The sequence below is a fragment of the Eptesicus fuscus genome, chromosome 22, assembly GCF_027574615.1.
Source record: "Eptesicus fuscus isolate TK198812 chromosome 22, DD_ASM_mEF_20220401, whole genome shotgun sequence".
NCBI lineage: Eukaryota > Metazoa > Chordata > Mammalia > Chiroptera > Vespertilionidae > Eptesicus > Eptesicus fuscus.
In genome coordinates, this window is record NC_072494.1 from 41206494 (window position 1) to 41226821 (window position 20328).

Below are 20328 nucleotides of genomic sequence, written 5' to 3' on the forward strand. Positions count from 1 at the left end.
GTGTGCGCGCGGAGAGTGTCCTTTCCCAGAGGACGACGTAGGCAGGTTGCTTCATTTTTTTGAGCCCGGGTTTCTCGAGTGTCAAACAAAACAACTTCCCACTGGGGATCATTTCCCAATCTTTACAGATAGGCGGGCGGAGCTTGGGGAAGACTGACAGACCAAGCCCGCAGGTTGCTGGGCGACCAGGGACCCGCCCCTCCTCCCCCGGCTCCGATTGGCTCCTCTCGAAAGGGGCGTGACCTGCCCAGCGGTGGGCGTGGTCCCGACAGGGTTAACACGGGGCCCGGAGGGCGCGGGCCGGGACTGTCGCCCGAGTCACCGCCATGGCCGGGCCTGTCCAAGGTTCCGCGCGCGCGCTGCTCGCCGCCCTGCTGGCGCCGGCGCTGGTGGCCCTGGTGGCGCTGCTGGTGGCCCCGGCGCGGGGCCGAGGCGGCCGGGACCACGGGGACTGGGACGCCGCCGGGCTGATGCCGCCGCTGCCGCCCCGCGAGGACGCGGCGCGCGTGGCCCGCTTCGTGACGCACGTCTGCGACTGGGGCGCGCTGGCCACCATCTCCACGCAGGAGGCGGTGCGCGGCTGGGCCTTCGCCGACGTCCTGTCGCTCAGCGACGGGCCCCCGGGCGCGGGCAGCGGCGTGCCCTACTTCTACCTGAGCCCCATGCAGCAGCTGGTGGGCAACCTGCAGGTGAGCGTGGGCACCCGGGCCGTGGGCCAGGCTTTCCACTGTCACCTGCACCCGCCCCGGGCAACCACCCCTGACGCTGGGCTCCACAGGGAAAGCTACAGGGCACTGAGGTTGTTGGGAGGTTAAGCACTTCCTAAGGGTTTCTCTTGCCTACCCCGCCTTCTGAATTAAGAACCTTCCCTTCTGCACCAAGAGGCTGGCATCCAACGTGTAGACGGTGACAGTGGTTATAGCAACCTGTAGGCCTCCTGCGCACATTGCCACCTCGGCGGGAGGCAGAACTGATGGGAAATCCATCCCCCTCGCTCTTTGCCCACCTTTTAGGGCCGGGGACCCCTGCCCTCCCAAGAGAGGTGTCAGACATGCAACCGGGGACGCTAGAGCCACACAGAGTCTCCCACTGAAGCTCGATTAGGTGGAGGGTCTTTTGACAAAGATCCCAGATTGGAGGTTAACTGGGTAAAGACAACGAAGTTGGTAAAGATAAGATGAAAGAAAGTGATATTTTGATTAAAGCACCCACTATGCGCCAGGGGACCCTCACTTTCCAGTCCTTGTCTCTTGATGGCGCTTTGAGGAGGTGTTCCTGTCCTTACTTTGAGGCTTAGGCGGTTAAGGAACTCTCCCAACGCCAGTGGCCAGACAGGAATTTCACCCCAGGTCCATGCCCTTTGCAACACAGCCCACAGGCTCAGGAACTGAATATGTCCACCAACCAGTTCTCCTTCGCCCACACAAGGTTCTGTTTTGTGTTTTAAAATAAAACTGAGTTAGTTCCATCCTTTAAAAATTGAGATTTCAGTTAAAAATCTAAACTTGTAACTTCTTGAAAAATTGGAAGATCAGGTGACAGTGGGAGCCGCACTGTCTGAGCAAAAACAGAAGCAGCTGCCTCCTTAGCCCAGGCACCGCCCCCGCCCCGCCCTTCGCCATCTTATTCCCAGCCCACTCTGCTCCGGAGCGTGTGCTCAAAGCAGGCTCATTCCACTCCGTCAGTGGGGCTCAACCTCGGCTGCGAATACAGGCACCTGGGAGGACTTTTAAACACGATGCTAAGGCATTTTTTAAAAAAATCCTCACCCGAGGATATTTTTCCATTGATTTGTAGAGAGAGTGGGAGAGGGAGAGAGAAACATTGATGTGAGAGAGACACACATCTTGATGGGGGCTCAAGGTCGAGCCTGCAACCAAGATACGTGCCCTTGATCGGAACCCTTGATCAGAATCGAGCCTGGGACCCTTCAGTCTGCGAGCCAACACTCTACAAGGCATTTTATTAAAATGCATTTCACTAAAAAACAGCCCCCTCCCATCCCGATGCTTCTGATGGGGGGAGGTGTTGAGAACCACTGCTGTGCATGATACGTTTAAACTTGTGAGGGAGACAGGCTCAGAGGGGCAGGGTCTCAGCCCAGGTCTGGCTGGTCTGGGAAGAGACAGACCCTGCCCAGGATTGCAGGTTTCCACGGCGGAGCGAAAAGGCAAGGCCACATCAGAGTTAGTCTGACTCGGGTCCCCTCATTAACCAGCCAGGGTTGGTTTAGTTTCTGCCTGTCCTCCTCCTCTGACCTCTGTCTGCTCCTGTCCGCCCTGCCCACCAGGTTGACATGAGCCACTTGGGATTGCCTTCTGTTCGGAAACCTTTCCATCTGAAGCTTGAGATGCACCTGGCGTTTGTTTAAAATGCATGTACCTGCTCTGGCCAGGGCGGCTCAGTTGGTTGGAGCATCATCCTGTACACCACTGCCCATCAGGGCACGTACCTGGTTTTCTTCTTTGGCCCACAGTTGGGGCTCATACAAGATGTTTCTCTCTCTCTCCATCTCTTCCTCTCTGAAATCCATAAACAGACCCTAGCTGGTTTGGCTCAGTGGATAGAGCGTTGGCCTGCAGACGGAAGGGTCCCAGGTTCGATCCCGGTCAAGGCCATGTACCTTGGTTGCGGGCGCATCCCCAGTGGGGGGGGGGGGGGTGTGCAGGAGGCAGCTGATTGATGTTTCTAACTCTCTATCCCTCTCCCTTCCTCTCTGTGAAAAATCAATAAAATATATTTTAAAATCAATAGACATATCCTCGGGGGAGGATTTAAAAAAAAATGAACCACTCTGAAATGAAATGCAGGAACCCAGGTGGGGAAGGGAGCCCAGAAATCAGCATTCTAAAAATCCCCACCCGATGCCAGCCTACAAAGACCACCTTGACTCCTGAGCTTGGCCTTGAACCACCCTCCCCCACCCGCTCCCCTCCGAAAGCCACTCCTTCAAGCAAGTTGGGTTTCTCACTGCTCTCAGCCACCTCTTACACTTCCCCCGCTCTGTCTTTGTGCAGACTCGGGTCCCTGGTTTTGAATACCTTACAAAGCTTCTGTGTCACCCCAGGCCCTACCTACGGCTCCTTACACTGAACTGGAAAACCGATTAACTGTACCTGTCACTTGGCGATTAGTTACGTGCTGCCTTATGATGTCTTCCGTATCTTTGTTTTGCAGTATTTAAGTTTTGTTTATGTCTGACTTTTCAACCAGACTATAAACTCACAGAAGGGGAGACCATGCCCAGTCCCCCCCTCTCTTTTTCTGCCTTTCCTGGGTGCCTTGCCTAAGAATGTATAGAAGCAAATATTTGGCTGAGTGGTTTCAAGGAGATCTCTTCTGACTGACTGCCTGATGGGTCACCATGACATGGCAGAATTTGCCGCACAAGACCCTTTGCCTTTAAAGAGCTCAGCAGTCTAAAATGCAGCGTGTGAACTTGGCTGTAGTCTGTCAGCAGTGCCTCTGGTGAAGCTGACTTCTAATAAGAAAGAACTAGGAATGTTGCTTGCCTCAACTTCTGAGTCCCAGCGTTCTCTTGTTTGTTTTGAAATCCCATGACCGCGTCTGCCAGCACAAGATCACCAAGAAGCATGACTCAGCCACTTTCTCGCTGAAGCTGTGGAAGTGGCTAGTTGAGCAACTGGTGTTTTTATGCACTAGTTTCACGTTAGCGTCTAACCCTTTGAGATCTGTTGACGGTATAGAGCCTTGGGCTTGGGTGGTACTGTAATAATAACTTCTCTGGGGAATATGGGACAAGTTAAGGGTTTAAGAAGTGTTAAAATAATTCTGAGTCAGTTTTTTTAACCCTCACCCGAGGATATTTTTCCATTGATTTTTAGAGAGAGGGAAGAGAGAGGGAAAGACAGAAATATTGATGTGAGAGAGACACATTGGTTGGTTGCCTCTTGCACTTGCCCCAACCAGGGAGGAGTCTGCAACTCAGGTACATGCCCTCAACTGGAATTGAACCCGGGACCCTTCAGGCTCTCTATCCACTGAGCCAAACCGGCTAGGGTTCTGAGTCAGTTAAATTTAAAATGTGAGTGCCCTTCCCCCTTTTGGAGAGAGGATCAAGATTATTCTCTGTTCAAACAGACATTGTCCGGAGTGAAAGATGATGTTTCACAATCCATTGTTTTATGGAAGAACAGTGGTCGAGCTCTGGGGATGGTGTGTGAGCATGAGGTCAAACTGATTGCCTCTCCAGACACAGTGTTTCACGAGAGGGTCTTCATTTTCTCTCTCCAGGAGAATCCGTACGCTACGCTGACCATGTCTTTGGCGCAGACTAACTTCTGCAGGAAACATGGATTTGACCCCCAGAGCCCCCTCTGTGCTCACATCATCCTGTCAGGGACTGTAACCAAGGTATGTAGTTGCTGCAGGAACAGACTGGCTTTAGAAGAGCGTCATCTTGTTAACAACGAAGGGGGGACAGTTGGAAAATAAAATAAAACTGGCTTGTGATTGAGATGCAGAGTTAGAATATGTACTCATGTATGAAGTAATTTCACAAGCGCCCAGAGATTTCATCGGTTGCTTTCAAATAGGTGTTCAATCAGACACTCAAGAGCAAAAGGAAGTATTTCTTGAGGCCAAACAGATCTAATAGCTGGGAAGCCCCTAAGTAAGGAACATCTCAGCCCAAGCTCACTCTCCTGCCGTGTTCTACACTGGACAGCACGCGCCTTCCTGTCTCCACCCTGTGACAGTGGCTTAGAGCAGAGAGCGTCCTGAGCAGGTTAGAAGGGGAGAATCCATTACTAAGTCCCGGCTGTGCATCCGGACAGTTTGCGGCGAGTGCTGGAGGGAGGAGGTTCAGTAAAACCCTGGGAAGCACAGAGGGCAAGGTGTCACGAGCACTGACTGATGGCCCAGCCAGCAGATCGCTTCCTGACCTTGCTGACCCGGGTTTCGCGGCCCAGTTCTGTTTATGGTCTCCAAGTTCTATGTGGGGGCATCTCTGTGTCTGCGTGCCCATCACAGGCAGGAGGAGGGGCAGGCAGCAAGTGCTCCTGACTCCCTGTGTCTTCTAAAGACTCACCTTTGCGTACCTGCAGCCCGTGTTTCCCACGCATTTGTCCTGGGGTGAATGAGCTAATGGGATATGTCACAGGCAACAGGCACATTTCATGCTAGTGCCTCGTGCCAGTCCTCTACCAGCTCAAAATGACCGTTTAGCAATGAAAACGGGCCCGCACTGGTCTCTCATGTCCACACCCATTCTCATCTCCATGTGAGCTCTTCATTGCTGCTGCATTATCCAAGCTTCCTTTATGCTTTCTTGTTTCCTTACATTTATGATCAGGATGTATAGTGGACCTTAAAAGGTCTCATCACAAAAAAAAAAAACAAACAAAAAAAAAGAAAGAAAGAAAGAAAAAGAGAAGAGAAAAGCATTTTTGTAAGTATGTGTGGTGATGGATGCTAACCAAACTCACTGTGGTGATCATTTCACAATCTATACAGGGGCTGGCCAAAGTCACTTTACAGTCATGAGTACTCGAAGCACAGAGTTTATTCTTGTCTTATTTTGAACTAGAGGCCCGGTGCATGGATTCATGCACTGGTGGGGTCCCTCGGCCTGGCCTGAGGGGATTAGGTCAAAACCGCCTCTCCAACATCCCCCTAGGGGTCCTGGATTGTGAGAAGGCAACGGCCAGGCCGAGGTACCACACTGGTGCATGATCAGGGCCAGAGAAGGTCCATGGGAGGGCTCTAGGGCATGTCCGGCCCATCTCACCCAGTCCTGATCAGCTGGACCTCAGCAGCAAGCTAACCTTCCAGTCGGTGCATCTGCCCCCTGGTGGTCAGTGCATGTCATAGCAAGCAGTTGAGCAGCCTTAGCATATTATTAGCATACTACGCTTTGATTGGTTGAATGGCCGACCGAACTACTGTACACTTAGCATATTAGGCTTTTATTATATAGGATTATATCTTAATTGAAAAAAACAGTACAAAAATCAGGATCTGTAACTAAACACTTAGGATGTGTGGAAGGCTAGAATCACATTGTTAACAGACGAGAAGACAGTGTCCCCGCTGTGAGCATGGTCACTTCACTGTCTTTCAGGTGAATGAGACCGAGATGGACATTGCAAAGCAGTCGCTGTTCATTCGACACCCCGAGATGAAAGACTGGCCTTCCAGCCACAACTGGTTCTTTGCCAAGTTGAACATCACCAACATCTGGCTCCTGGACTACTTCGGTGGACCCAAAATCGTGACGCCCGAGGAATACTATAATGCCACATTTCAGTAGGTGCGTGTTTACCCATCGTGCACCTTATTTCGAAGCCCTCGCCCGGGGTCCTAAGCCAGGGGGTGGCTCCTTTGGCACCCTGGTAAGCCCTGTGGCCACACTCACAATAGTATTTTTGTAATGCATAAAATACATAGGGTTACAAAGAAAACGACTATATTGAAGTCCATTCATAAAACATGTCTTGTAATTGTGGTACAGTGATGTGTTGGCTCTTTAATGAGCATGCTCAGTAACATGTTAAGGCACCTGCAGCAGCTCTGATGTGACAGGAAAGCGTCTGTTTCTGTGGGCGACAGGCACAGGTGCACCGTCACCTGGTGGTTTGCTGCCTACATTCCTCACGGAAGGAGATGAGAAACTTCAGTCAGAGCCGAATGGAAAGGAGAGCTTTTCCTTCCACCCCCGTTCCCGGGCTCCCTGAACTCCGCCTCCAGGCCAGACCCGTCTGAGGCTGTGCTGTGGGCTCAGGAAGAGCCAGTTCTGACCCGGGATCGCCTTTTCTCGTGAGACTCAGACTTGGGTGCCTCTGGACTGAGTGACCCCACCCAAGTCTGAGCACATGGTCCCATGCCCAGCAGCCCCCAGGCCTGGGGGTGCCTGTGGGCCGCGTGGGTCCCCCTGCCAGCCAGTGGGCACCAGAGGGGAGGAGGCCGAGAGCACAGGCCATGGGAGAGAAGGAGGGAGGAGAGCAGGACCTGAGGAGGTGTGGTCAGGTGCTTTACAACGAAGGAAGATAAGGGACCGATCTTTTCCCAGCTACACGGTAACCCTGGCATCCCTGCCATCCGCACGGCCTCACGGGCGGTGATGCAACCACAGTCACAGCAGCACCCAGTGTGTGCTGAGCTGCTCTGACCTGCTGGGTGCAGTGTGAGTTGCTTATATGTATCAGCTCATTGCTCTCACCGCGACCTATGAATTAGGTAACGCGGTCCCTCATCTGTGAGATGGGGAGCAGCACTGGCTTCCTACCAGGATGCTATGCTGACCCTCGGGTCGCCCCCTGGTGGCCGGCCAGCTCCTGCTCCAGTGTCACTCCTGATGCAGGGTCTCCTTGCGATGATGACATGACTGCTGTTGGCAGAGGCGAGGGTGGGGATACGAAGCTGGTAGGTGTAGCTCACGTTCGGGCTTCTGCTCCCAGCACTATGTGTCCTATCTTATTCCACGTAGGCCAGGTCCACGTTGGACTGTTACATCTCACCACGATTGTACATTTCTTCACAGCAGAGCTCAGCTTTTATTTTTGATTCTTTAAAATCTTAAACACAGCGTAGGACAATGCATGGCACAGAGCAGGCATCTCGTAAATGCTGGCGATTTGCCAGCCTGATCATCTGAGACACAGATTCTCAGCTGCTTGTTTGAAAAGAGTCCACGCGCCTGGGGGAGAAGGGGCACAGGCAGGTTTGGGGCTGGTAACGCCACCTCGCTTTATAGGGACACAGAGGCGCCATCACAGTGTGCCGGCCGGGCAACACGGCACCCAGGAGGACGGTCAGTAAATGACAGGCCCACTCTTCAAGGTTAAAGGGGATGTTCACAGGACATAAGGCTCTCTGCAGTACAGTTATCTATCTATATAAAAGCCTAAGTGACCGGCCGACAGGACAGTAGCTATGACGTGCACTGACCACCAGGGGGCAGACACTCAACGCAGGAGCTGCCGAGCTGTGGTGACTTGGCAGCTGTGGTTCTTGGGTGACACACCCAGAACCAGAGAGGAGGGAGCCCGATTCCGGGGTGTGTCACCCGAGAATCACCCTCTCGCAATCTGGGACCCCTTGGGGGATGTTGGAGAGCTGGTTTTGACCCAGTGCCCACAGGCCAGGCCAAGGGACCCCACCTGTGCACGAATCCGTGCACCGGGCCTCTAGTCTTTGTATAAGTAACACGCCCAGGGGCGATGCTCACTTTAATAACAAAATGTGGATGTTTTCTCTAAGTCTCCATGCTGAGTGAGACACACCCAAGGTTCCTACTTCACTGCACAGGCGTGTGGCCTTTCTGCAGCTGAGAGATAAGATGGGGAGACCAAAGACGTGCCAGGGCGTGGCCCTTCTGAGGCAGGACACAGAGCCTGGGAGGCCCTGCCACCATGCCGCCCACTCGGATTGCCACCAGTTCTGTCCGCTAGTCCGGGGAGTGGACAGTGATACCCGTAGGGGCCGCACATTCTTAGGGACCCCTCCCAGGGGCCTGCAGGAGCTTCCGCCCCGTGGCGTCTGCCCAGATCAGACTTGGAGGATGTGACTTCTCCAAACGCCGTGAAGCCGCCTGCACCCTAGACTCTGCTGCTCTCAGAGGCGTCTTTTGAGGTGGCTCAGCACAGACGGCCCCGGTGGGGCAATGAGGGGCCTCACGGACGTCGGTCTGCCTCACTGGGCTGCTGGGTCAGATGCCACGGGCACATCTGCACATGGAATGAAGGTCTGATGTTTACAGAGGTGCTTGCTGATGCCCTCGATGAGCAGTTCCCATAGGATCCGCAGTTGCCTCCGCACATGGTTAAGTCTGAGCACCAGGCCTCATACCATCTCGGCTGTGCCCAGCTGGCCCTAGTGGGACAGGTAAGGAGAGGTCACGGATCACTAACCTGCCCGGCCTCCCATGCCGGCCGGTGGAGTTCCGGATAGCCGTGGTCCTGGCTGCAACAGGAAAAGGGTCCCAGCTGGACTCAGCACCATCGGGCACGGCTGGTTAGCGCTCCTCTGCCCTAATGTTCAGGACCCTTCTGTCCTCAACTGTGTCTGTCTTTTAAGCCTTCAGATATTCTGAGCGGAGAAGCACCTAGCCTGAAGGGCGCTGTGTCCGTGCACGTGGGCGCATCAGCCTTGCACAAGGGGGCGCTGGCTGGCGTGAAGGTTTCTAGGCCCCTGGACACACAACTCCGGAGTCTCAGGCGCTGCTCACCACACTGGAGTGGCGGAAGTTAGCTCAGAGTCTTAAACGGTTGGAAGTTTCTCTAGTCTTTCCCCAGAATGAATGAACTTGTAAGATGTCATCTCATTTGATGAAATAATCCTTCGTCCTCTCTCCTTCTGGTTAGGTGAAGCAGAATTTGGCGGATTTAACCACCCGGTGAAGTTGTCCGGATGTTTCCCACAGACCCGAGGCCTTCGGATTTCTCTGGAAAACGTCCCGGTCAGCCTGGTTACAGCATCAAGTAGAACTGCTACTGAATCTCTTGGAAAAGGAGGTTGCTAAATTTTAGACATTTAAATTTATAGTTTTACTTATATACATGGTTTCAGAAGACGAGACGAGATCCCCCATAGAGGCGTGCCGGGAATCACTGCTGAGCCCGTCAGTGGCTCAGAGAAAGGAGCGGGTGTGCGTCATCATGTTCGAAGACAACAAATGAACTTACCCGAAATCCAGCAACAGCCTCTGGTGAAGAAAAATGATTAGAAAAAGAAAAAGAGAAATGATTTACATTAAACTTGGTAAAACGGGTTTCTTTTTCAAAGTATCAATAATTAAAAGCATATTTTAATGATATGAGTTGGATTCATTTTCTTTCTTTTTTTACATATCTATTTTTATTGATTTCAGAGAGGAAGTAGAGGGAGAGAGAGAGAGAGAAACATCAATGATAAGAGAGAATCATTGATCAGCTGCCTCCTGCACAACCCCCACTGGGGATCGAGCCTGCAACTGGGGCATGTGCCCTGACCGGGAATCAAACTGTGACCTCCTGGTTCATAGGTTGACGCTCAACCACTGAGCCCCGCGGGCTGGGCTGGATTCATTTTCTTAAGATGCTCCTCTGCCTTACTCTCACTGGCCACTGGCCGCGCTTCGTGTCTTTATTTTAGCGTGCTGTCGAGTCAAACACTGCTTCACCGCTGCAAGGGATCCTTCGACCCTTTCCCTTTGATGCCCAGCCCCTGGCGTCCTAGAATTGGGGCGAGGCGGAATGCAGCCTTGGTCAAGGCTCTGCCCCAGGGCCTCGGTGCTGACACTGTTTGTGGTGGGATTAGTTTGAGGCACCCATCTAGTTTCCCCCTCTACCCACTTAGTGGGAGTTCTGTCTTCACCACTTGGTGCCACGTAAAAACATACCTGTTACCACTGGGTCACAGCAGGTGGTACAGGTTGAATGGGCAGAATATGTTCCAGTTATTGACCACCAGAGGGCACTGCAGACCGCCTTTTGGGTAGCCGGCAGTTGCTTTTCACCGCTGAGCTGAGGGAGACCCTGGGTGGTGACGACATCGGGGCAAAGGCAGCTCCCTGGTCTCATGTTCCCTCCCTAAATGCCGTGCGCTCTGGGTCTCCCTGCACCCCACGTCCTGTAGAAGGGGGACAGAGCCCTGGCCTCAACCCGCAAGGGCAGTGTCTGGGACGGGGACAGCCTTTGGCCCAGAGGGCAAGGCAGGTTCTGATCAAGAAAAGAGAAAATGAAAAGTAGGAAGAGGGAGTGACCGAAGTGCCTTGTCCTGCTAACAGCCAATGACGACGGCTTATTCATCCCAGGTCCGTGGGGTGGAGAAACTCCCTGTGAGAGGGGGCGGGCTCAGGGAAGGCAAAGCACAGACATCCTGACCCCCTCGCTCCTGCCAGGCTTCCCTCAGTGATACCCAGACCGAGGACCCGGTGAGGAGGACCCGGTGAGGAGGAGGGACGCTGTCCTGCGCGGGCTGGCGTTCAGCTTTGCACTGAGAACAGAAACCACTGTGCTCTGTGTCAAGCTGGTGTTTCAGTATTTTTTAGGGAAATTCCAAACCATCACTTCAGAGCCAGGTGCTCTGAGAAGACAGTTCTAACTTAAGTCCTGTCAGGAATGAAGGGACAAATAAATCAACCAGTAAAACGTCATTTTTTTCTTAGTTTTTCCTTAGTATTTATTGTAAGATGTGTGAAAAGTATGGAAAATTTTAAAAGTTTAAAACATGACCACTTCACCAGCCAGCATAGCTGCTAACATTTTTATGTGTTTTCTTCCAATCTTGGCTTCCAAGAAATGTTTAAATATAACATTGAATAAGATCACTAATCGTGTATCTCACTTCTTTCACTTAATCATAAGCTTAGGATACTGGAATCCGTAAGGATGGCTTGGTGGCTGCGGAATACTTCGTGATACATGTATCACTTGGTGATACATCGTAAGGATGGCTTGGTGGCTGCGGAATACTTCATCAGATCAACAATGGCCTATATTAGCCCCTGTTGCTAGTGACAGAAGCCCTGGCCAAAGCCCTTTAATTCACTGACCTTACGTCTTCCTTCAGAGCTCATCTTCCTGCCGTGGTCCTCTTCCCGCTGAGCTGGTTTTACTTGCAGTCAGCAATCTCAGAGCGAAGAGGCGGCATCCTCCGCAGCCTGGGAGGGAGCCATTCCTGAATGGTCACTGTGTCTGGGAGTGGGGTGCCCTCACTGGCGCAGCCCGGGTCCCGGGTCCTGCCCTGCAGCTCAGGGTTCATCTCATTCCCCGTCAGAACCACAGGGACTGGGGGAACCAGAGAAGCTCCGTCAATGGGAGGGACATGGCCAGGCCGAGCTCAGTGCTGTCACCATTCCCCGGTGTGGGGACATGTAAGTCACTTCTGATTTTTCCCTGTTGAAGAGACAGACCGTTTTATACATCAATGGTATTCTACACCCGTGTGTATTTCCTTAGAGAGAGTCCCAGCCACGGGAAAAAGCAGTTGGTACATGTTGCAAACTGCTCCTGAGAATTTCTACCACTTAGTCCTACAAGCAGGTGTGAGAGTGCCCAGATCCGATATGTAAGAGTGGCATGACTTTAGGTCACTGGTAACTTTGGACATTGAAAAACCCCAAAAAGCCCTGGCCGGTGTGGCTCAGCTGGTGGGGCGTCAATCCCGTGCACCAAAGGGGTTGCTGGTTCAATTCCCAGTTGGGGCACATGCCTGGAGGCAGCCAATCGATGTTTCCCTCTCACATCAATGTTTCTCTCTCCCCCTCTCTTCCTCTCTCTCTAAAAATCAATTTTAAAACTATTTTTAAAATAGATAACAATAAAAACCCAGTGAATACTAGTTGATTTACTTTCCTTTGCTTCAAATAGCAATTGGTAACCTATAGGTTGAGTTTTCTCAAAAATGTATACACATAGACTGTTCATCCATCTGCTGACAAATATTTTGGTGGTTTCCAGTTGGGGGCTGTTACAAACTGGAAACCACCAGTTTGAGCTGCTGTGACTCTTTTAAAAAATATATATTTTTATTAGAGGCCCGGTGCACAGATTCGGCCCGATCCCCACAGGCCAGGCTGAGGGACATGAATCCATGCACAGGGCCTCTAGAGTGCATATAAGATCTTTGGTTAATCTCTTCCTGCCCTCCCTCCTCTCCCCTTCCCTCTGAGATTCATCAGTCTGTTCCATGTTTCCATGCCTGTGCATTGAGCATCTGCCCCTGGTGGTCAGTGCACATCATAGCTACTGGTAGAACGGTCACTTAGGCTTTTACATATATAAATTGATTTCAGAAAGAAAGGGAGAGAGAGTTAGAAACATCAATGATGAGAGAAAATCATTCATCAGCTGCCTCCTGCACACCTCCTACTGGGGATCGAGCCTGCAACCCAGGCATGTGCCCTTGACCAGAATCGAACCCAGGACCCTTCAGTCCGCAGGCCTACGCTCTATCCACTGAGCCAAACTGGCCAGGGCTGCTGTGACTATTTATGTAAAGTCTTCCTATGGTCATATATTTCTTTTTGTCTTGGGTAGATACTTAGGAGCGGGTGGCTGGATCATACGGAGAATGTATGTTTAACTTTTTAAGAACCCGCCAAACTGTTCTCCAAGATGGCTGTGCCATTTTACACTCCCACCAGCATGTACGAAAGCTCCAAATTCAGGCCAAGTTCAGAACTGCAAGCTCAGACCTACTCCATCAGTGTCCTTTATAGATAAGGACACCGAAGCCCAGAGATTTTGAGTGACCTACTCAAAGCCACACAGCAAGCAGGTAGCAGAGACGGCGTGAACGGGCAGGCAGTCCGTCTCCCCATTCAGCCTGACTCTGAAGCAGAGCCCTCGTCTCACCCACCATCACATCAAGTCTGGGGAAACGGCGTGGTCCTCCATGCATCCGACCGACGTCACCAGTCAAGGTAGGAATTAGATGAACATGAGACCAAAATTAGGGGGTGGGGGAAGGACAATGGAACAATGGCTAAATGAGAGAAAGAGCAAAACTCAGGCAGCAGGCAGACACACACCCCAACCCTCAAACCTCCAGCGCTTCCTGCCTGTGAGCCGAGGGGGTGTGAGCCTGGCTGCTGGCAGGTGCCTGCCTCTCAGAGGCCTAGTCCCCCACTTCCTGAGCAGGCCGCCCCAGTCGCCAGCACGCACTCCCTTTGTCTGCGCGTCCCGCACGGCTGCCCGGCCCCTGCGTCCCAGCACATCCCGGGACGGACAGCATGAAGTGGGAGGCGCTTGTCATCGCGGCCGTCCTGCAGGCCCAGCTCCCGGGGACAGGTAAGGCCGCCATCGGTGGCAAGGCACTTTGAGAAGGTCTGGGACTGTGTGGGGACCACAGGGGCTGGCGAGGACCCGGCGTCTCCTCCACACCCTGTCCTTCCGAAAGCAATGGGCAGCGGAGCCGGGGGGGGGGGGGGGGGGTCCCAGCTGCCGTAGCGGCTTCACAGCTTCCACTCACACCTGCCCAAGGTGCGGACTTCTCCCGGGGTCAGGCCGGGACGGGCCGGGAAGGACGCAGGGAGCCCGGTCGCAGGCCCAGCGTTGAGCCGAAGCTGGTGGCATTGGGAAGCACCGGCCAGGCCAGGCTTCGTGGTGGTTCTAGTTTCTGCGTCTTCCTTGACCCCCTTGCTGGCTCGGTCCCTGTCCCTGTCCTGCTTCCTTCGCCAAACAGAGCGCATGTCCGTGGCCGGAGGCAGGGCCACGCTGTGGGCTGGCTCACATGAGCCACCTCGACGGTCCGGCACTAACTGGGGCTCACGGAGGAGGGACTGGCCTTCCGTGGGGCTCAGCTCTGCACCCCGCGGCCGGCGCTCCCCGTGACACACCCACGCTAGGCTCAGGGCTCACCCCGCAGGCCGCTCTCCAGCTGCGCCCGGAAGGCCAGGCCCGCGGGCAGGACGCGGGGACGGGAGGTGACGTGCTCAGCCACCACCATGAGGGACAAACACCCTCGCCTCCCCCGGTCCCGCAGCGCGGCCTTTCTAGGCTCTCCACCTCCCGTGTCCCAGGCGCCCACCGCGCATTTTCCCAGGAACGGGACCAGCTGTGCTTACCCCCGAGGACAGGGACGCTTGTGCCTGACGCCCTCCGCCCTCAGCCTGGGCCGCACGGGGTGGAGGCAGGGAGGCCTGGCACTTCCGGCTCGGGTTTCGAGGGCTGAGCCATGGCAGGTTTTCTGTAAGATCCCAGCCCTTCTCAGAAAGGCCTGGGTGGGCATGAGTCACTCGGAGCTGCGGAGCTGCGGAGCTGCGGGTGAGGGCACCCCGGTGCGCCCGGAGCAGCCGTCCTGGCGGGCGGGGACCCAGCGCTGCTGGGAGATTCGTCACCGCTGGACTTGCCTCTCGGGCCACGGGGAGGTCGGGGCAAAGGGGGCTTAGAAGGGACAAGAAAAGCTGGGGCGCTGGGGGCGCCACAAGCAGAAAACAAAGCCCCGCCCGGCAGACAAAATGGGGCACGGCCCCTTGCACACCCGCCAAGCGGGAGCCGGAGGGACCTCCCCACCCTCTCTCAGTGCACCGGCCGGGGACGTGAGCGTTCAGCTCCGCACAGACACACAGACACACAGACACACAGACACACAGACGGGCTCCTGGCAAAGTGCGTCACGGAGCCCGAGGCCCTGCAGGAGGGACCGGAGACTCCGAGGTTCCACACCCCCTGCCGCCCCGAGGGCAGGCTCCTTGCTGAATCCGACCTCAGGTCTCTCCTCTCTGCTCAGCGAAGTGACTCACCCGACCCCCTTAAAACATCCACTTCACCGGGACCTGTCCATTCGCGTTTCCTCGGGAACGCCCAGGTCATTCGGATCAAAGAAATAATGACCCGGTCTGTACGTGAGGTCTCCCCGGTGAAAGTCCCCAAGGCCGCCCACCGCCGGGTCTGCGGCTGGTGGGGACTGAAGGCACCTGCCTGTGCCAGGCGCGCACGCTCGGTGCCTCTGACTGCCCGCCTCGCAGGCCCAGGCGCTCGCGGGGTCTGTGCGGCTCTGTCCTTTGTCTGGGGAGGCCGTGCGGCCATGGCACAAGCCTCAGGAAACAGACTCCCCGGCTCCTGGTCGGCTCAGCTTGCAGGGAAGCAGCTGGATGGGGTGCAGAGTCAGGCCAGTCACAGTGTCTGTGCAACCTTAAGCAAGTTACTTAACCTCTCTGGGCCTCCGTTTTCTCCCCTGTAGAGTAAGGAGAACCTTCATCGCAGAGCTGTGACAGGGGAAGTGACTAGCGTGCCTGATACACGATAGCCAGGCAGGACGTGGAAGTTGTACTAATTATCACCCTTGGCTGTTTCCTTGTTCTGGGCACCAGGAACAGGAAACGGAAGCCCACGGTCGGGATTTGGTGTGCTCTCGCTGTGTTGTGAAGCAGCCCCGGGCATTTGCCCATCTCCCTTGGTTTCTGAGCGCGCTCACACCCGCACAGGGCGTGCGGCCCAGCCAGGCCCCACGGGGAACCCGGGAAAGCTCTGGCGGGTCTCAGGATGACCTCCCACTTTTATTTCTTAAGACACTCTGTAGGGATATTCCCCCAAAGTGCAAACAAGCCTGAAAAAGACACGCTCTGCGTGGTTAGGGGAGGGTGTGCGAGACAAGGCCCCTGGCCCCGTTGGTCAGGGCGGGACCCAGACTTTGCAGCGGTGGCCGGGCGGGTGCAGAGCAGATCCCTGCCTTAGCTGCTTGGAGCTGGACTTGAGGGGCGCTTGTAAGCGATGCCAGGACCAGGCTTTCACCCCCGGCATTTTCGCCAGTGGTTTATTCAGCCTCCATCGCCGGGATCTGCTCACCCGTGAGCCGCTCCATTTCCTGCCGTGGCCTAATTCTCAGGCCTGCTGGCCCCAGACCGCCCCTGCAGCTGTGATCCCCCCAGAAGCGGACCTGGGAAGCGCCTGATGAGTGGTGTATTTATTTTCACATCCTTTTCATCTCCATCTTTAAAAAATAGATTTAATTTTTAAAAAATATATTTTATTGACTTTTTACAGAGAGGAAGGGAGAGGGATAGAGAGTTAGAAACATCAATGAGAGAGAAACATCGATCAGCTGCCTCCTGCACACCTCCCACTGGGGATGTGCCTGCAACCAAGGTACATGCCTTTGACCGGAATTGAACCTGGGACCTTTCAGTCCGCAGGCCGACACTCTATCCACTGAGCCAAACCGGATAGGCCAAAATAGATGTAATTTTTATTGGAAGTTCGCTTTTACTTTTAAGAGTCCCCAGGCGTTGCGTCCCCATTTCTCGGGAAGACTCAGGCGCTCGGGAGCTGGCCTGCGGGAGCTTGTCCAGACGCATGCTGCGGGCGTCCCGCCGCCGGCTGCTCCCGCGGGCCACTGCTGGGCGGCACGAACAGCAGGGCGAGCTCCTAATACACTGCTCGGCTTGGGCCACGGCTGGTTCTTACCAACACTGCGTGACGGCAGACGGAGTCTGTCTGAGCAAGTAGTCAGTCTGTTTGGTGAAGAAAGGACCGAGCCGGCCATCTGACTTGTTGGTTGAAACAAAATGGCCACCAAGTCCCTGCATGGCCACGGCCACGGCCACGGCCATCTCTTCCGCCTGAAGCCCCAGGTTGTGCTCCTGAGGGAAGTAACGCCTCCCCCTCCTCCATGTGTCCCAGCCCGTAGCTCGGCGCCCGAGCAGAGTCAGGGCCTAAATGTCTGTGGAGTGGGTTAAAGCTGGGGGAGGAAGGAAATCGGGGGGTTTCTGTGTGATTCGATTAGCTTAATGGCTTGTTTGGGGGGTATCGGAGGGGCGTTGTTGGGATCTAACCCCTAGAGAATGGAATATCAAAGTTTGTGGTTTTTAAAGAGAAATTAAACTGGCAGAGGAGACAGCACTGAGTAAATAGAATGATTCGAAATAGTTGTAAGGATGGTTTAAGGTAAAATCCTACCTTAATGTTAATATGTTCTCCTTTGACCAGATGAAATTTCCAATATTTATTTATTCTGGGCCTACAAAAATCACAATTTCATACGATTCAACTAATATATCTCAAAAATGAACAAACAAATGAAGAAAGGCGTCCATTTTTCAGACTCGGCTTTAACATGAGGGCAAAGCAGCCGGTACAGAAGGCCGCCGTGGAGGTTGTTAACCGTGAACTCATAAGCTAATGAGAGGCTCCAAGGAGGAAAACAGAGCGTGTGGTTCTAGTATAAATCGCATCGTTCAATTATCCAGTTGCTGAATTTATCCAATTTTATCCAATGGGAAGAAAAGCAACAACACGAGAGCCAAGCGTCACCTTCAGTTTGGTCTGTGTCACTAAATAAATGCTCCATGTAGCACGGGTCTTTTTTCCTGTCTTAATTCGAGGAATTTTAACAAAAATACCATAAAAACCATTGGGAGGAAATTATAAACTTTTTATGATCCATAATCTTACCACGCTAGCCCAGTAACTTTTCACTTTCACTTCATGTTCCATTCCATCATTCTTAACAAGTGTGTCCACACCTTTGTAGAGCTGCTGTTATAAAATGGCCTCATGTGCTTTCTTCTTTATATGGTGGCCTTTCCCACGCGTAGCCTTCACCGTGGCTTTAACTGCTTTGTAACCATCCATAGCTCAGCCCGCGGTTCTCCACTCGTTCCTTCTGGTTGGACATTAGGGCTCTGTCTAACTTTTGTTACTACGGCTGACCCTGCCAGAAGAGTCTCCAGGTAGGAAGCTTTGACACTTCCTTTTGAAGTGTTTCCTGGGGCTAATTTCCCCAGGACTGACAGTGAAGAGGTTGGATTCAAAGGGCATTTCTCAGTGCGCTTTAGACTTCCGTGCACAACCATCCCACTGAGGAAAGAGCTTGTTTCTAAATCTCTGAGCCCATCGCATGGTGTCTGTCTCCTCTGGAGCAGGGGGCCTGGTCGGGGGAGAGAGGAGGCCAAGGGGCCAGAAGATCGGGGTCCGAGTCCTGTTTTGTCCCCAGCCTGTCCCTGCCATGAGCAGCTCCCCCTCCCTCAGAGCCCCGGGCTTCCTCTGTCAGGTGGCGGCCCTCAGGAGAGTGCCGTGGGCTCCAGGCATTCTTGGATGTGCCTGCACACAGTGCTCAAAACCCAGCCGCCATTGCCACGCGTGCCTCAGTTTCCCAACCTGCAAAAGAGCAAGACTGTCGCTTTCCCCGTGCAATGCCGTGGCAACCTGGTCCTCACGGCTTCCTTGTTCCTCCTTTGTCACTAAATTGCAATGTGAATGTGGACAGAAACCTTCCTCTGAGCTTTGGCTTTCTCGTCTGAGAGGGTGGACACCCTTTCCGCTACCAAATGGATGGCACGTGGTCTGGAAATTGCCAACTTTTAAAGGACATTTAGGGCCCCCCCCCCGTCCCCCGCCCCACGGCATAGGTGCCCAGCACACGGAGCGGGAGCCCCACTCCCTCCTGCAGCGCCCAGTGCTTCTCCCTGGTGTCCACCTCACCCCCGGTTCCTACTCCCTAGCGGGGCCTCTGTGGGAAAGACACAGGACCAAGTTCCTCCTTTGCTGGCTTCTTCCTTTCGCTGTGCACGGGCTGCAGGTCCATGGAGGCCGCAGCGACTCTGTTGGTGAGCTCTGGCTTGGACAGAAAGCAAGCTGTGGTCTGAAGCAGCCAAACTGCACCCCCCTCCCCCCGCCGCCCCGTCCACTTCCCTAGCCTGCTGTGCTCGGTGCTACTCAGCAGCTAATTTTCAGGCTCAAGGGGGGAAAACGGAATAGAAAGCATTGGAACAAAGACGGCAGGGTCCCGGCCCAGGCCAGCCGGCCCTCTCTTGGTACCGTCACCCTTCTGTTTGCCAAGCGCTGCCGACACCTTCGTAGACTCGATCCTCGTCGCCGTCCTATGGCCAATGGCAGAAAAGTCAGGGGGTTCTCTTCTGACAAATGAAGAAAATGAGGCTTTGAGGCTTGTCGATGTGCCCGAGGGTAGAATGCGGCCCCACCAGTCTCTACAACCCCCGTTCAGGGTCCACGCTCTCGAGTCTTCTACGCCACCGGCCCAGCCGGCCTCGGCCGACGTGCCGTGTCATCCACCGATGACTGTGCTCTGAGCGGACGCCTGACGGCACTCCCTTAGTGAGCACTGATCACCACTCTCCTCTCCGTCTGGGGTGTAAAACATCATTATTTTGATGCTGAATAGCCTCATTTGCTATACATTTTCTGCCGAGTATGAAACATTTGGTGGTTCATATGGAGTTGCTTTTTCTCGCATTTTATTATAGTTCTGATCTCACATTTCCCCTAAATCTGGTAAAACCCACATTTCCCATTTTGCTCTTAATAACTATGTCTATCTGGGAGCTTTCCCTGGGGAGGAATGGGCCTCAGCTTGCAATTCGTCCTGCTTCGTGTGCACCGGCGAGTGGCTGTGTCGCGGAGGCTGGCGGCAGCAGCGGGCTGGGGGGGAGGGCATATGTGGCTTCAGCTCAGAGCTGGCAGAGGGGTAGGTGCACAGGGGCCGCCGTGTCCCCGAGCACATCCCGGGATTCTGTGCGAAGGGAGACAAGAAAGCCTCTGTCCAGACTCAAGTCTCCAGGGTCAGAGAGGTTGGGAGGCCACAGGCGCAGACATCTCAGGTTGGGGGGCCTGGCCCCCTGGAAGCTCCCCCACATCCCAGCTGAGCCGCCGTCCTTGTCCTTCCCTCTGTGGGTCTTTCTTCCTCTCAGGTCCCTCTGCTCAGGATCCGACTCTGTGCCCACGCCCACCTGTGCAGACCTGCCTACCCCTTACACTCAAGCCAGATGCGTGCGGGTCTCCCAGACCTACCGTTGGCCTTGGTTCCGGAGTTAAGGTGGCAAAAGGAGGTGGAAAGTTATTGTTCTCAGAGTTCAGGGCTAAAAACCCAGTGCAAATAGTTCCCCATGGCGAGGCCTTCTCATGGTGGAGGCCAGCACACACCTGG

The 20328-nt window shown here is 54.2% G+C and overlaps 2 protein-coding genes across 3 annotated transcripts in view; both read left to right on the forward strand.

The window, feature by feature from the left end:
* Window positions 1-272: 272 nt before the first annotated feature.
* Window positions 273-9775, forward strand: CREG1 (cellular repressor of E1A stimulated genes 1). Of its 2 annotated transcripts, none has more exons than XM_054711868.1 (4): window positions 273-689; window positions 4255-4374; window positions 6083-6271; window positions 9037-9246. In XM_054711868.1, the coding sequence occupies exons 1-3, from the start codon at window positions 327-329 to the stop codon at window positions 6269-6271; spliced, it is 672 nt and encodes a 223-aa protein (XP_054567843.1). In that variant the 5' UTR covers window positions 273-326; the 3' UTR covers window positions 9037-9246. The 2 variants fall into 2 exon arrangements, with proteins under 2 accessions (XP_054567843.1, XP_054567842.1); XM_054711867.1 differs by lacking the exon at window positions 9037-9246 and adding an exon at window positions 9324-9775 and having other exon boundaries at window positions 275-689.
* Window positions 9776-13588: 3813 nt separating this feature from the next.
* Window positions 13589-20328, forward strand: part of CD247 (CD247 molecule) — a 65869-nt gene continuing 59129 nt past the window's right edge. Inside the window, exon 1 of the mRNA XM_008153171.3 lies at window positions 13589-13733. Within this exon, the coding sequence (XP_008151393.1) occupies window positions 13676-13733 (58 nt within the window). The 5' untranslated portion in view covers window positions 13589-13675. The remainder of the gene's footprint in view (window positions 13734-20328) is intronic.

What these genes read in the sequence shown, in the direction of transcription:
- CREG1 (XM_054711868.1), top strand. Translation starts at nt 327, where the DNA reads ATGGCCGGGCCTGTCCAAGGTTCCGCGCGCGCGCTGCTCGCCGCCCTG. An exon ending in AGCTGGTGGGCAACCTGCAG is followed by an intron (nt 690 to 4,254) that starts GTGAGCGTGGGC and finishes TTCTCTCTCCAG; the next exon opens with GAGAATCCGTACGCTACGCT. An exon ending in TGTCAGGGACTGTAACCAAG is followed by an intron (nt 4,375 to 6,082) that starts GTATGTAGTTGC and finishes ACTGTCTTTCAG; the next exon opens with GTGAATGAGACCGAGATGGA.